General features: G+C 33.6%; 1 protein-coding gene across 1 annotated transcript in view; it reads left to right on the top strand.

Annotated features, from left to right (window-relative positions):
- The first annotated feature begins 2,311 nt into the window (after positions 1 to 2,311).
- The window catches only part of LOC126823355 (branched-chain-amino-acid aminotransferase, cytosolic), a 28,211-nt gene continuing 13,403 nt past the window's right edge, over positions 2,312 to 17,119 (top strand). Inside the window, exons 1-3 of the mRNA XM_050552148.2 lie at positions 2,312 to 2,341; positions 3,004 to 3,087; positions 3,263 to 3,463. Coding sequence (XP_050408105.1) covers positions 2,321 to 2,341; positions 3,004 to 3,087; positions 3,263 to 3,463 — 306 coding nt within the window. The 5' untranslated portion in view covers positions 2,312 to 2,320. The remainder of the gene's footprint in view (positions 2,342 to 3,003; positions 3,088 to 3,262; positions 3,464 to 17,119) is intronic.

Below are 17,119 nucleotides of genomic sequence, written 5' to 3'. Positions count from 1 at the left end.
AAACATGGGTATTTCTAAAGGCAAATGGGTGGCCTTTAACAAAGAATCTATAATTTATAACATAATATTTTAATGAGTGTAACGTATGATAATCCGTGAATATTGACCTGACTGGTTTTAATTCTAAATGCAAAGAATCTGTATACTGTTATACATTCCTAGAGGCTTCTTTCATGCTCTATTATTCAACGGAGCAAAAATCCAACTAGTTTCCGAGAGCTTGCAACAAAATTGCATTTTTATAATATTCTGAGTTACGGGTCACGCGCAGTGGTTATAAAATATTATCATTTACGGTTTTATTTTCCAGTTTGACTTTGGTTTCTGATTTTCTATAACCAGTGGATCTAATAATATTTTCGAGAATCATTGGTTTGAAATGACCAGAAGTGAATCTTCTTTATTATGTTGGAAAGGTTATAGTCAAACAATTGGTGATAATAACACGGTGTGTGAAAAAAACCTGGCAATTTTTCCTGTTTGATCAAAATGTATATCAAAGGACATGAAAACAATATTATCAACAGATTGACCCGTTATTATTGCTGGAGTAGCAATATTGGTCAAATCATAACAACCGACCATGGCTCAGGAGGCCACTTTACTTGCAGATAAGCCCTTTCATTTTCTCTCTTATTTCACAATCGACAAAATCCTTTCTTTTGAGCCACAAATGTACATTTTGTATCTGTCTGAGAGAATGTTATAACAGTTTGTCTGGAAACACAGCCCAGGGGCAGTCAACTCAACGAGCTAGATTGCTGGGCTCTCCGATGGATATTTGAATAGAAGGAAGGAAGACGGACGGCAACAATTGATTCGGTTAAAATGTGCCATTTTATTGATAATTTTAGCACAACTATTCCAATATAGCCTAAGAACTATAGAATCTAGATAATAGCACCACAATTTAATTCCATTATCACTTTATTATACTATAGCGTATTTTAAAATAGGGCTACACAATCAGGATTATTTTCTTTTCCGCTGTATGTCTTTTTGGTTTGTTTATTTCTTATAGCAGAAACGGGCGTAGTGTGTTGTTTCGAAGCAATATCCAACCAAGACAACCCAAAGCACAAGAATAGCCCATAAGTAAATCCTATTTGACATACGTATACAATGGGGGGGGGGGGGGTTAACGCGTGCGCGTTGGATCAGAATGTATTTCATTGGCGTGGTTTCGATTCCCCGCTTGTACGTGGTAAGGTCGTTTGTCCAAACTCGTGGGTTTTCTCCGGATCCTCCGGTTTCCACCCACTGCTAAGGACCCCTACGCACAAACATTACGGAAATAAAATTGAACCATATGTTAGTCCCGAAATGACATAGTTTGTGTTGAGTGGACGTTAACCCCCTCCCCTCTCTCTCTCTCTCTCTCGTATCCAGTATTTTTCACTGCCAAGTTCTTTTTTTTATTTTTCATCGGGGGTCACGGTGGGTAAGTGGTCTAATGAAGATGGGCATAGGCCACACGCCACATAGTGTGCTATGAGGGAAATTTAGCCCGGGCAGCGGCACTATGGCCTACTCTGATATCGAATTCCAACTGCCATATGATCCCATCCGAACGACTAGACAGCTATCCTTATTAGGCCCTCCGTCCTTTGCCACTGACAAGGGGACACAACGCCGGACAATCCCGATGAACTTTCTCGGTCAACGCAGTGATCGAACACGCGACCTCAAGGCTAGCGAGCCAGCGTCTTAACCACTTAGCCACCGTGGCTCCCTAAACGCTGCGGAAAAGTCGCTCATCGAGCATTTTTTTTTTATCAAGCGAAACGCTTACATGGAAACGGTCCCATTACATTAGCATTAGACTGACTTTTTCGCCGATGGAAACGCGTGTAGCTAAATGGAAAGCGGTCGACCTTAAAATTTTATTGTCGGTGGAAACGCGTGTAGCTACACGAAAAGTTTTATTGCTTCTTTCAACGTAGTAATCATAGGCATAATCCTCAATCGGTGTCGAATATATACGGTGGGTCAGGACATTCTATCACCCGCCAAAGGTGTAAATTTTTAGTTCTTGTGGCCTTGTGCTGTTCCTCACGACCTTGGCCAAAATCAGCGGTCACCACCTGGCCAGTCTCTGGAGTGTTCTGTCCATTTTCAGCTAAGAATCACTGTAATCCTAAGGAACATTTTTTTACATCTAATGTATATGGGCGCATGCAAAAGACGTTTGTTGGGGCTTGGGTCTATTTAATGCTGTGCTTCTGCCGCCATAAGTGTGTAAAGAATTGTGGTGTGATCCCTTTACTTTAAGAGTACAGAATTAGAATTATCTCCCCATTGGTAGAAAATAGAAACAAATATGGCGGCCATCGGACGAAAGGTATAAGATAACGTTAATGTTTTGTGAAATAACACGAAAGCTATATCATGCACACCATACAAACTTGCAGAATATGAAGTTCATATCATGATGTATTGCTTAATACTATTAGTAGCATCCATAATTGTATTATTAATCTTATAGTTCTGCTTTAACCCAGTTATTTGTTGATTGTAAATATTAAATGTCGTAATTAGGCCTAGTATATAGCCCGGAGTATCACTCAGGATGTATGATGCCATCGCATATTGTTCTTAACTTACTTTTTATTTATAGATCAAACAATAGATTTGTTAAATGGGCATACAATTGGTCTAGAGAGTTTATCGATAGGTAGATGTTCAGTTTGCTTGACTGTACATCATACATATTGGCAAATGGAATGTCAATTTGACATTCACAATGTCAATCCGACTCAATGTCACCCGACATCGTTCATTGATTGCCAACCCAGTTAGTTACGGCTTCAGATATGTAGAATCATATTTTTGTCCATTTCCCACATTACATCACAATGATACTGTATTATAAATCATTATCTACCTGTATTTTCCATAAGCATCTTGTATGTTGTAAAAAAATATGTAGGCCTTCTGTAAATTTTGTTATGGTTACAGGACATACTACACGTAACTATAATATTATTTTAACATATTTTCTAGGTTTTTGATAAAATATCATATCATTTGAAAAATGGACATAATGTGAAGTTTGTTAGAAATGTTTCCAACCCAGGAACATTTAAGGTAAGTTCTGATGGAAACATTGCACAATACATGTACATTTGAAAGAATGTGAATGGACTTATTCAAATGAAATTTCTTATTAAAAGACACAAAAGTGATCAGTGAGCATTTATAATTGCATTAAAGAAGCTGGGTAGTTTTGTGCAAAATGTATTAATTAATCTTTTATTTTCAGTATTCTGACTTAGAAATTACAACGACAACCAATCCACAAGAGAAACCTACACCAGAAAAATTATTATTTGGACATCACTTTACTGACCATATGCTACATGTAGAGTGGTCTATAAACAAAGGTTGGGGTAAACCTCACATAGGTCCTTTACAAAATATCTCTTTACACCCTGCCGCTAAAGTTCTTCATTATGGAGCAGAGGTAATTATTACTAATATGTAAAACAGCTCACCAAAAAACAACACAAAAACTCAACAATGCTCATGATTGCTAAACTAACTGACTAAGTCCATTATTTCATTAGCTGTTTAGTTTGTGAATTCACCACAGGACAGTATTGGGTGTAAACTGTAAACCTCAGATGAGAACAGTGACCATTTGGTATCCAGTCTTCCAGAAAGTATGTCTACACTGCTATGTGCATGACACTCATCATAACTGATACCAGTAGCGACATCAAAACTATATAATATATAGAATATATGATCAAATTTGCTAATGTTCTTTAGGGCAGATTTTCTGAATGACCAAAACTGTTTTCAAATGTTAGGTTGAAATAAGGATTATTTTGGGATTGATTAAACTAGATATAGAATTGATCTCATATTTTTGGGACCCTCCAATAATCCACTTTTCGCCCATTACAACTAACTGTATATTGTCTACTGTGAGGATCTTAATAGAATGAGTTTTATCAAAAAATGATATACTCAACAAAATGCATGTATCATATAATAATATTACATATTTTGTTATATCAGAAAATTTGTACACTATATAAGCTGAAAACAGACACTTTCTAATCAACTCTTATCTAGAGAGGTTTACTTTAGGACTTCATATATCTTTGATTTTGAGGGATTAGTTATCTCCTGCATGTATGCTTTTATGAAGTTCCTGAATTTCATTGTTCGTCAATCATAAAATGCATACAGCTAATGCCACATAGAGGCATACATGTACATAGTATGCAAATTTAACTTGTGGCCTACAGACAAAGAAACACAAAATAATGGTCTGTAACCATGACAAGACAAAGAAAAAAAAATATTAGTAATTGTCATGGTAGATTTTGTATTGATTGGGAAGTCATATTGTTTGAATTTTAAATTTTTTATCTGTCTAAATACTTAGCGGATAAAGAAAACATCAATTTATATGTGGTATATCCATGTCCCCTTAGTTTGAAGTACCATGTAATTTGATTTTAACCATCCAATGTTTAGTTCATTGATTTTTGTGAATAACAAGGAAGAGGGATGATGTTTCAGGTACTGTACATTAAAAAACTACAATTAAAATGTCACATATATCGTGATGCTTAGCTTCATTCTTGATATTTTTCCCTGCTAAATGTGAATAATAAGAAATTTTTTCATTTAGTTTATTTTTAAGTGTTGTTATTGTTTGGATATTGGGACATTGTAACAATTATATTCTAAGCTGCTACGCTTACATTTTAATTATGAAAAGAGTGCTTTACAAATTCTGTGGTTGAAATTTATTTGTATTAACAAAGGCTAGATTTAACATTGCTCTTTATGGTTCATGTGGTAATGTATTGAAACTCATTGGAAACCTTAAAATGCGACTTGAAAAGAACGAAAAGAGTCATCTTAAAAATATCTTATTTAAATTAACTTTTTATATAGTACAAACAAATTAACCTATTATTGACACATCCATATTTTCAAGGTGTGTCATGTTTTTTGTTTTCTCCCTGCGATGACAAGTGAAAGGGTGTTAAAAGATATTATACTATATATCTATTTAATTTATTCAGGGAAATTACAATAGCGTATGAATTGGATGGAGTTCAGCACAAACTTTACCAAAATATGGCTTATTAATGATTTTTAACATTATAAAAGATTTTATTAACTGATGCCTCATATTATGTCAAAGGACGCTTGTATTTCTTGAAGATTAAATTTAGTTGTATAATGTTATTTGAAACCAAAACACCAGCAATATTTGTAATGTACAGGTCTTCCGCAAATGTAAAAAGTGGTGCATTGAATAAATTTGAATAGTTGACATAGTGTATTGTTATCAGAATTAAAATAATGACATAATAAAGATAACCAGTACTTTTGATAAATATCATTTTTTGTCCCCCACCTTTCAAAGAAAGCAGGAGAGTATTAAAATGGGTTCGTCCGTCCTGTCTGCCCGTCAGACTTTTTGGAACACAATAACTTTCCTTCTAATTGAGCCTAGAATGCTCAAATTTGGTGTAGGTGTTTATTAGGCCAATGCCTTGATGGAGTTTGAAGATGAGCATTTTCTGCTTAGGGTAAACAGAGATATTCAATTTGATTGGTTGATGCTTTGGGACAAGATAACTTTAGTTCTAATTAAGTGGGAGTGATGAAATTTGGTGTATAGTTTCATTACATCAATACCTTGACTAAGTTTGATAATGAGCATTTTCTGCTCAGGGTAAGCAGAGCGATAAGCAATTTGATTGGTTGAGACTTTGGAACACAATAATTCTCCTTCGAATTGCGGTAGAATGTTCAAACTTGGTGTAGGCTTTGATTGGGTGAATGCCTTGATGGAGTTCAAAGATGAGCATTTTCTGCTTAGGGTAAGCAGAGATAAGCAATTTGATTGGTTGATGCTTTGGGACACGATAACTTTGGTTCTAATTAAGTGAGAGTGATGAAACTTGGTGTATAGTTTCATCACATCAATACCTTGACTAAGTTTGATTATGAGAGCTTTTTCAGCTCGGGGTAAGCAAAGCGATAAGGAATTTGATTGGTCGAGACTTTGGAGCTCGACAACTTTAATTGTAATTGAGTGATAGTGGTGAAACTTCATGTATAGTTTTATTACATCAATACCTAAGGTTCGATGCTGTGTAATTTCTTCTTAGGCAAAGTAGAGACTTCAATCTGATTGATCGAGACTTTGGAACACAATAACTCTCCTTCTAATTGAGGTAGAATGTTCAAAATTGGTGTAGGTGTCTATTACGCGAATGCCTTGACATTGTATGTTCATGTGCATTTTCCACTAAGGCTAAGCAGAGATGAGCAATTGGATTGGTTGAGACTTTGGAACACAATAACTTTGGTTCTAATTGGGTGAGATCGATGAAATTCTGAGTATAGATTCATTATATCAATACATTGACTAAGTTGGATATTGAGAATTTTCTGCTTTTAACTGAGGTATAGATGTTCATTAGGTGAATGTCTTGACTGAGTTCAATGATTGATATTTCCCATTAAAGCTAAGCAGAGCTAAGCAATTTCTTTGGTTGATGCTTTGGGACAGGATAACTTTGATTCTGATAGTGTATAGTTTCACTCACTACCAGGTACTTCAAAACCTGAGTTTAATAGTGAACATTTTATGTTTAGACTAAGCATAGATAATCAATTTGATTACTCGATACCTTTGAAAAAGATAAATGTACAATTGATTAATATGTGTCATCTGTTTTTTGGGGGGATTTCGGCAGGGTACATCAGCCTCACTGTTGGCTTGTTTTGTCCGCTTTGTTTTGAGGTATTTTTAAAGCAAAGTTAATTAGTTATTAAAAGACCAATATTTCAGAATAAGTGGCAAATATAAACTTTTAGACAATATACAGTGAAATTGTACTGTTATTATAAAAAATATATTGGTCAAAAACGATATTATGGCCTCTTAAGTTGACACTACTTTCTATTGATTTCTCAACACCATCTTTAACTTCTTGTAATATCCATGAACATTGAGGCTAAGAATATGGAAGCAAATCTGCTTTTTTTGTTGTAATCGTCTGAAAGACATTTTTAGCCCTTATTTTGGTTACATCGAGATATGAAAAATGTTTATTGGGACACTGCTGCATTGTGTCTTTAACTTAAGAAAATGTTTGTCATGGCATATTCCTCATGTTATATTAGTTTAAATAATCTTCTATTATATATTTTTATTAATATTATCCACCTTTCAATATAAAGTGGTCATGGAAATCTTTCTTTGAAGAACATTATGATGTTCTAACAATACATACTCTATACAATTCACAGGTGTGAAAGAACATGGGTGTTGGCTACAAATACAATACAAAGGTGTATAATTTTTTCAAATTAATTGCGATCAGTGAAGAATAGGTGACACAAATGGTCTTTTCTTATGAAGCAATACATATTTTCAAGACTGGTAGCTATTGGAAATAAAGAAGAAAGGTTATGGGTAGGAAAAGCTATTTTGTTACGCGTAGTGTCATAATATAATATATGCTGTGGTGTACAATAGGTACCAGGTTCCTACAAACGAACAATACAACTCAACAGCCCAGGAAGATAGCCTGGGAAATACGACTCCTTCGATACACAATTCACTCAAATATACAGAATATTTTATATAATAGAAGAAATATGAACCATCTTTTGTTATGACACTGAATTTTTCAAGTAGTCTCAGTACAAATCATGGCGACATTTACGAAGAAAAGGATTTTAAACTACTTATTGTATAAACCATAGAATTATTGTATAAACCATAGAACAGAAGATTTGTTAGTATTGTCATATGCTGAAGCTTAAACTGATCACAGGTTAACTCTGAATGCTTCTATGTATTAGGATTGTTTAAAGAGATTAAACCTCCTTGATTTAGGTTATAATAAAGTTGATCTGATGTTTTATTTCGATTAATATGATTAAATTTTACTTTTGAAAGATTGTTATTAGTTTCAATTTTGGCACACTGTATCAACTGTGGAATGCAGATTGTCATCCCACTAATAATAGAGATCAACTTATTCAATCCAATGAAATCGACATTTGATCTTTTTGCGACCCAAATCAAAGAAATTGTGGCATTTTAAGTTCTCCATTAAACCTTTAGACAATCAACTGTTCGAAAAAGAGTTCAATCAGTTAGGCGTCGGATCTTTGTGTGTTTTAGTGAAAAATGGCTTTGGTTTATAACACTTAAGAGATCATTTCTAGCTTTTCTGTCTGGAAACTTAATACTTGTTAACATGATTTTCAGTCAGATATATTCTCTAACTTAAATATACATGTACATGAGAAATATCCGAGACTAATCTGAAGAAGTGACTATACAACTCTGTCGCTGTATGTCATAGAGTATAAAAACTATATAATTATTATTGTTGAAGAGATGATACTTAAAACTGCAGGTGTTCCAAACATAACATCACACAATAAAAATCACATCTGTACACTTATTGAAAAGCAACATTTAGGTATTGTGAAAATGAAAATATTTTAATGATTGTTATTAATAATAATAAATGAATTGTCAATTCTTATTACCATTGAGAAAAGCAATCTGCTGAGGAAACCATTCGAACTTGGAACTTTCATTGATAATTGAAATATTTCAATAATAGAGTAGAATAGGTTGATAGTTGATAAAGTATAATAATATTGTAAGAAAGATATATTTATAATTTAATTGTGTGCATAATAAATGTACACCTGTTATATTGATCGTATATATCAAATAAAAATAAAACACAAAGAACTAATAACAAAGACCTTGTAAAATATTGAGAAAGGACGAAAAGTTTGTGATATTTAATTTCTTATGGTCACATTTTATAATTAATTTCAGCATCAAGCAAGTCTGGAAATGTAGGCACAAATGTAGGTTTTGTTAGACACTATCATTTTGTTTACCACTCATTTGTCTGCATATTTTTAATACATGTCGAGTACAAAAAATCGTTATTTCCAGGTCTAGCATCAAGGTTATGTTATGTCTGGTGTATTGGAATTTTAAAGAGCCTACATATATTTCTATTAAGATATTTTGATCAGAAAGAGTTAAAATTAAAGCAATTTAAAAACATCCACATTTTTGAAACATTGAACAGTTCTTGAAAAAGTAATTAGGGTTTCACACTGCTTAGCTTGTGTTAAACTATTATTTTTGTTCAGATTATTATTCTTATTAGGGTTTTACATTGCGTAGCTTGTGTGAAACACTACTGGTTTTGTTTGGATTATTATTAGGCTTTCAGACTTTTGTTTTTACTGAAATTATATTTACGTGTTTCGAACCTTAGGTGGAAATACTATTGTTTCTGTAAGTGTTTTTATTATTTTTTTTTGTGGAATTTAGTCAATTTAGGCAGCCAAAACTGTAAATTGTGCAAACATTCTGCCAATGTAGATGTGGTTGGCCTCCGTGCGTCTATTTATTAGATATAAATTGGGTTATTTTTGACGAAGTGTTTTACGGATGGAACAAAAAATAATCTCAGATTGCCCATATCTCGGTGTTTTTTAAACGGATCTTCTTCAGGTTTTCATTTTTGGATTCTTTGGACGAATCCCATTTGGGCTCTGAGTGACGTTTTTTTCCGAAATTTGTAAGTTCGCTTTATTAAAGATACATTATGGGAGATATTTATAGAGAGTTGGTCATTCTTGCTATAACAGTTCAAAAGTAGATGATGAAAGAAGAATATATTGAAAAATTCAGTCAAATTTCTTTATTCTGAACATAGTTATCATCGTTGTAAAATTTGCCTAGAAATGGTAGCGAAATGTGTCTTCACCATCGCCGAACGTTTGATTGACAGGCTTTAACTCCACCTACATATCTCGATTATCAAGTAAAGTTTTCAATGGCATACGGAAATGCTTTACAGCGGCCTCGCTAAGTACACTCTATCATTTAGCCTCGATCTAACTGACGTATTTTCTTCAGGTTACCCTTATCTGATTTAATCAATTAGTGAAATCATATTTAAATCTGAGCTGTAGCCGAGCCATCCGTGGGTCTACAGAGTTGATTTTGGTCTTGTTGTTTAAATAAAGATCTAATTTATAATTTCTATAACATCTGAAGCCTAAATTAAGACTTGCAATAATCAGATTTAGCTCTTGCCTAATGCATGTTTAATTACAGCATCAATGATTTGCGAAAGTTATCTTCATCATTTTTTTCACATTCAAGATGGCATTTCTCCCTCACTATTTCAGGTATCAAGTTCAAACTTGGTAGGAATAAGGAACACATCGGATTCGATGCCTTCAAAATGGCATATTAAAAAATATTGTGACAACTTCCGGAAATTACTGAGGCCGTCCGATTTTTCCCGAACATGAATAGTTCTCTCCATTTTAAAAATAGACAAAAAATGACATATTGTGGTGTTAGCCCCAGATATTATCTTTCATTTTCAAAGACCTTGTTCCACAACATTTTCAACCGCTTGGTCGCCATATTGGATTTTACAAAAACATTCAAATCGATATTTAGCCGCCATTTTAATTCTGATTTTCGAAAACTATTTTTTGTATTGAACCTAATCCAAATGGCAACAATCCTTGGGAGCCGATTTTTGAATTTCGATATTTTTTACTTCCGTTTCACTTTGAAGTTTGTTCGACTTTTCACCACCTAAATGGTGACCTAACCTTTCCATGACCCTTGACCTTTGTATGTATGATGACCCTGGTGTCTACTAACAATTAATATAAAAAAGTTTGGTCATGAAATATAATTTTCGTTTTTATTAAGAGTTCGAAATGGCAGGTTTTTCCACTTTCATAGGTATTGGATGTTATTATACTCAATACTTCATGGTGTAACTTGAATGTTGACATGACAAGGCGTGACGTGACGTGACGTGACGTGACATACCAAAACCCGTCAGTACTCCTTAGGAGTTCTAGTTATTATTATTATTATTTACTGTGGGAGCCTATTTCTCCGTGATCGAAAACAGATATCGATCTGGAACCAAATTTTCTATAGGGAAATCAGTGGTGGCTACTTGATAACTATTTTTGAAACTTCTGCACATACCGAGAGTGGTCGAACTTTGTTGTCTCGGAATTAAAAATCGGCTGTAGTTTCGTCAATTTATTACCTATTTTCAAACAAATGACATTTTCTGAAACCCTGAATCTATTTAGAGACAATGGTTATCTCACATTTTTCAATTTCGAATATTCGTCTATGACTTCTGTCGTTGGAAAACTGAAAACACATTGTTTATGAGATAAATTTTGTTATTTTAAAAATTGTAAAATTTGACCAACATTTGTGGATACCTGAAGTTCATCTGGTTCCAGTAATATAAGTTTCACTACGAGTAATCGTCCATTATTTTTTTAATTTTTTCTAAATTTCGGCAAATTTTCTAACCCTTATATTTTTTCGAAAGGATTAATTGATGCTTCTGAAACTCCTGGAACATAAAGCCATGTAGTCAAACCGATGGGTAAAGCAATTCCAATAACGATCCATAAACTGGAAGTAGTTGAAATAATGCCTGATATTTCGAAAAAAAGGCAAAAAATGGATGCTTTTTGGAAAAACATGATTTCTCCGTCTGATATACAGATACCGTGATCAGGAAGCAAAATATACTAAGCTGAAAATCAAGTATTTTCCGATTTGGGGTCTTTTTGGACGCCAATATCACGAAAACTGCTACAGCGATTTTTCTGAAACTTTAGAGTCCCTTTGATTGAAGACGTTCAATAGGACTTTGAAATAACTAGAATAGGAGAAAAAAGGGACTATAAATCGAAAAAAGTTGAAAAATCATTAAATTTTTGAAAATGCTATATTATTTTTTTATTTTTACAGATTTTCAAAAAAGGTTTAAGATAGCTGATCCATTGACGATTCTAATAATGTATAATATTCAATTATTGAAATTTAATTTTCTGAAACTTTCTTCGATCGCGTTGTGCATAAAGACATGCAATAGATTTTCAGAAAAGTTTTATATTCCACTTTGCTTATATCTTAGCATCTGCTTGTCGCATCATTACGATGTCTTGGTTTTAATGGAAAAGTGGGTGTGACTTAGAGAATAAAGCTATTTCAAATGTTCTGTGACAATGTGAAATGTCTGAAATAACCAAAGTTGTCGTTTTTAAAAATTTTGCTGTAATGTTAACAATAATTGTCAGATTTTAACTTTCGATACATTTTGGCATAGCTAGAGACAAGGCACATAGCCATGCTAATTTTGATTTCCGGCAAATCTTCGTAGATATAGGCGCCAAATTTAAAAAATTTAATTTTTTACAAAAAACTTTTTTATTTATGAATATTGTTTGATGGTATTTTACACAGGAATAAAGGATCACCTGACTTGATATTGTTTGATGGTATTTTACACAGGAATAAAGGATCACCTGACTTGAGTAAACTGCGAACAATTTCTGTCCTAGTAATTTGTAGGGGGGGGGGGGGTTGCGGGTGTGTTGTCCATCAAATGAGCACAAAACCACACCCAACTTTTCTATAGTCAAATTTTGCATAGAATACGATGCCGAGTGTTAATCAGTTCGTTGTTGGTTCATTTTCGAGATATTCACTGAAAGTGAATGCGCAGCCATTCTTGTATCATGAAAATATGCTGAAAATGATTGAAAGTAATCGACCTTTCAATAAAAATGTAAACCTGCTAAATTCACCTTTGTTCTTTGTGACCCCGGAGGTCAAAACATCAAATTTTCCGTTTTAGCACTAGGAAGATTTAAAGCAATAAATGTCAGCGTAAAAGATAGAAACTAAAGCGAAACCGTAGGAACATTTAAAGTGGTTATTTCTGTAATCCGATACGGGATATGACGCCAGTTCAAAGGTAACGGAGCATCAGTGAAACCCATCATCACTGCATCGCAGTTCTAGTTATTATTACTATTATTATTATTATTCCACTTGAGCATAACTCAGAAACTACTTGTCGGATCGATTCGATGTCTTCGGTTTTACTGGGAAAGTGGGTTTCCAGGGTTTCACTTAAATTTTAAATATATTTCTAATGTCTGCGAAATTGCGAAATATCCGAAATCGCCTAAGTTGTCATTTTTTCAGATATTGCCGTAATATGAACAATAATCGTCGAATATTAATATTTGATACATTTTGACATAGCCAGAGACAAGGCACATAGCTACGGTTCTTTAGATTTTTGAATATTTAAGTTTGACAAAAATCTTTTTTTATTGATGAATATTGTTTTTTTGGCATTTTACCCAGGGTTAAAGGGTCATCTGATTTGAGCAAATCATTTTTTGTCTTGATAATTTTCCTTGGCGCTATTGGCTATATCAGTTTATGGGTTCTAGAATAATTTTGATGAAACTTGAAAAGCATTTTTATATAACCCAAATATCTTGTTTCCTTTCAATATTTGGGCATATCGGATCGTAACTTACTGAATTATGGCCTCTGATTTACGAAAAATCATATTTTTAGCTTGTGGTCCCTCTAGAGGTCACAAATTTTATCTGATTTAAAAAAATGTTTTAGTATATCACCGTTACATCCTAATGATGGTTGAGTTCGAATTTCGTGAAAATCGGACCAAACCTTCCGTACAAAATGACTGCCCCTTTTACACAAATATTGTAAAATATGGTATATCAAGGTTGTGGATCCTCTAAGAGGTCACAATTTTCATCTGATTTTGATAAAACTTGGAATGCATGTTTATATCCCAAAGATCTTGGTTCCATTCGATATTCACACATATCAGATCGTAACTTCCTGAATTATGGCCCTTGATAGTACGAAAAATCGCATTTTGAGCTTGTGGTCCCAATAGAGGTCACAATTTTTATCCAATTTAAAAAAAAAACTTGTCAATAGATCACAGTTATAAACTAATGATGGTTGAGTTCGAATTTTGTGAAAATCGGACAAAAACTGATGGAAATAATGGCTGTCCCTTGTACGCAAATAGTGTAAAAATATGGTATATCAAGGTTGTGGACCCTCTAGGGCCACAGTTTTTATCTGATTTAGATGAAACTTTAAATATATGTTTTTATCATAAAGATCTTGGTTCCTTTTGAGAATCACACATATCCGAACGTAACTTCCCTAATTATGGCTCCTGATTGGTCGAAAAATCGAATTTTTAGCTTTTCGATTCTCTAAGAGGTCACATTTTTTTTTCCGATTTTAAAAACATTTACATATATCACCTTTCCACCATAATGAAGGACGAATTGGAATTTCGGGAAAATCGAAATGAAAGTGCCTGACAAAATTGCTGCTCTTTGTACGCAAATTGTGTATTACAAAGGTTATGGACCATGGGTTCCACGTCGGCCGTATATGCCGGTCGAGACCTACGGCTATGGAAAATGACTGTTCCTAGATCTGACCTAACAGTCATTTTGCACGCCGGAAAGAGGGTCTTTTTTTTCAAAAAAAAAAAAATTTCAAACATGACTACGATCGACCTTCACTGTGTAACTATACAAGAATGCACGTCGTCTAGAAGCCAATCACGTGATTGGTGTTATAGAGTTGTATATATAGTCGTCAACAGATTATACTGAGTGTTGTGTTGATAATTAATGATGAGTGTCTGGTAGTAGAGCAATAAATGTTAATTGATAAGTGGGAATCTAATCAACGGCGTGAAGCGGCCCATTGTTAATCCGTTAGTCATTTAGTTATACATTATTAGGGTTTACGTCACAATTCTGCGGCCCGTAATTCCGTAAGAGATGGTCTAAAAAACACCCAAAATATGAGATATATGCCATGGATAATTATATATTTATCTTCATTTCAAAGTTATTGTATTACAACTCAAAATTATCCAGGTCAGTGTGTTTTCTATAGAGCACGTGTTAATTACGTGTGAGCTACTGAAATGGTTTTTCTCCGGCCAATTCAACTATTTCGTTATTTAAGTAGCCAAAACGGAATATTTAATTATTAAATAATTATCATGAGCCTTAATAATATTTCATTTTTAAGTCAAATATATTTTTTTTGTGCACCCCATGGTGACAAAGTAGTATAGACACGTGAATTCACAATACCCTACCATGAATAAAAAACATGAAATATAAATTTACTTTGAAAAGTTTTCGTGCGTTATCAAAAATGACCGGCAGTGAAAATTTTGAAGTGGAAGCCCTGTTATGGACCCTCTAGAGGTCACATCTTTATATTCCAAAAATCACAGTCCCTTTTGATATTTGCGCATTTCAGACCTTAACTTTCTGGATTATGGCCCCTGATTGTACAGAAAATCGTTTTTGTTTTTAACTTGTTCTCTATCCATCTCTTGCAAAATGTGGGCGTATCCTGTCTGGCAGCCGTTGGGTATCTCAGAAAGTGTTGTGCATCTAGCTCTTCATAAAGTTTATCAACATGTACATCAAGCGCTCAATCTCTGCGTGCAACCTTTGATGTCACGTCTGCAGACACTCCTAATCATCGGGCTGTCGATTAGGGGACCCTGTATGCACTCCATATATACCAAAATTGCCATACTTTTATTGGAAATAACAACCCAATAAATACTTTTCTGGGAACGTATCTTTAAATAAGAGAAATTAAAATATTATCCACAATGTATGATTGGTCTAAATAATTTTTTAGTGTTGTTAAATGATGAGAAAAGGAATATAACTTTTTCACATTTGATGAATGAGAGATGTCCTTTAACAAAGAAGTTGACATGATTGTAGAATGGACAATGGAGTCAAATCTCTCTAAATGGATATAGTTGGAAAGACCTATATTAATTTTAAAAGAGTCATAGGGTACACATCCAACATTTAATATACAAATAAAGAAATAATGAAATGATCCTGTTGTGTGATTATTATCTTTTATAGAAAACTTAAACCACTGATTTACCATACAGCCATACATCCAGGTTCTAGCCAAAACTATTGTGATTAGGGATGTTGTTGGGGTTGGACTATATTGGAGAAAATAATGTTGTGATATTTGCTATAATGATGCAGTAAGGGTATTTATCACAATATGATTTAGGGTTGTTGAACTAATCCAAGAACTGTAGTTTGCAAAGGATTCAAAATCCCTCAAATGATAAACTATGTTCTATGTTAAAGATTGGTTCATTTACGTTCACTATTAAAAAGATATGATGAATTGAAATGTTATCAACATTCGGCATCCTCTGTAGGTAATATTTTTATGGCCATTATGACCGTTTTGACCAATTTTTGGGCCGTATCATCCCTATAAACAGCCAGCACCACCTATCATTTTAGCTAAAATCTTTTGATGGGCATCTTTTAATTCAATTGAATCCAAGCTGGGAGATTATCTACCTTTGATATTATTTTTTTTTTTCTAATCAGTTATCAAATAATGAATTTGAGAGTTAAGTCGTGATAAATTAGATATTGTTTGGAAAATGCAAATGACTATCAGTGGCTTTAGTGAACAATATCAACAACCAAACTGTTAAGTTACCAAACAAAATTAAGTCACGGCAAGAGTATTAAACAAGTCACAATATCACTAGTTTAAACAGTGGTATATCATTGAATGTATGTCTTTAATGTATGTTGTTTCAGTGATTTTAGCATACAAAAAATATGTAACCATTAGCCGAACACATCACCAAATCCAACCTCTTAATTCTATTAACCTTCCCCATAGTCTAAACCATGAATATTTAAAGGGCTAATCCCGATAATATTTTGGAGAATAAAACTGGTTAATTTTGTGTTAAAATCACTTAAAAACCTCTACCTTAGGGCCGAACAACTAACTCAATATATTTAATACGTTTTCAAACAACTTAAACCCGTCAGTCTTCATCTGTAAGTGGGGACTGGTGCCCAAAGCTGTATTATGCGGTGTCTGGATAAAACCAACCTTTTTTTTTATAAAAATAATGTGTAGGTGAAATTTACCTTTCGTTATCAAGTACAGCACATGGGTCATTCACTGTATAAACCTCTAAAGAAACGGAAATCGATTATCAGGTCACCCAAGGAAAAAATTGACCCGAAATCTTAAAAGGGTTACGTGTCCGGATAAGCAGTTTTGACGTTCACGTCCAAATGACTCAATATTTTGAGCTGAAGTTTTGAGACAGAGTAAATACACCATTTCTTTATATTT

Source organism: Patella vulgata, chromosome 6 (assembly GCF_932274485.2).
Source record: "Patella vulgata chromosome 6, xgPatVulg1.2, whole genome shotgun sequence".
Lineage (NCBI taxonomy): Eukaryota > Metazoa > Mollusca > Gastropoda > Patellidae > Patella > Patella vulgata.
The sequence above is the reverse complement of the archived record's forward strand: the minus strand, read 5'-3'. Positions and strand labels throughout refer to the sequence as shown.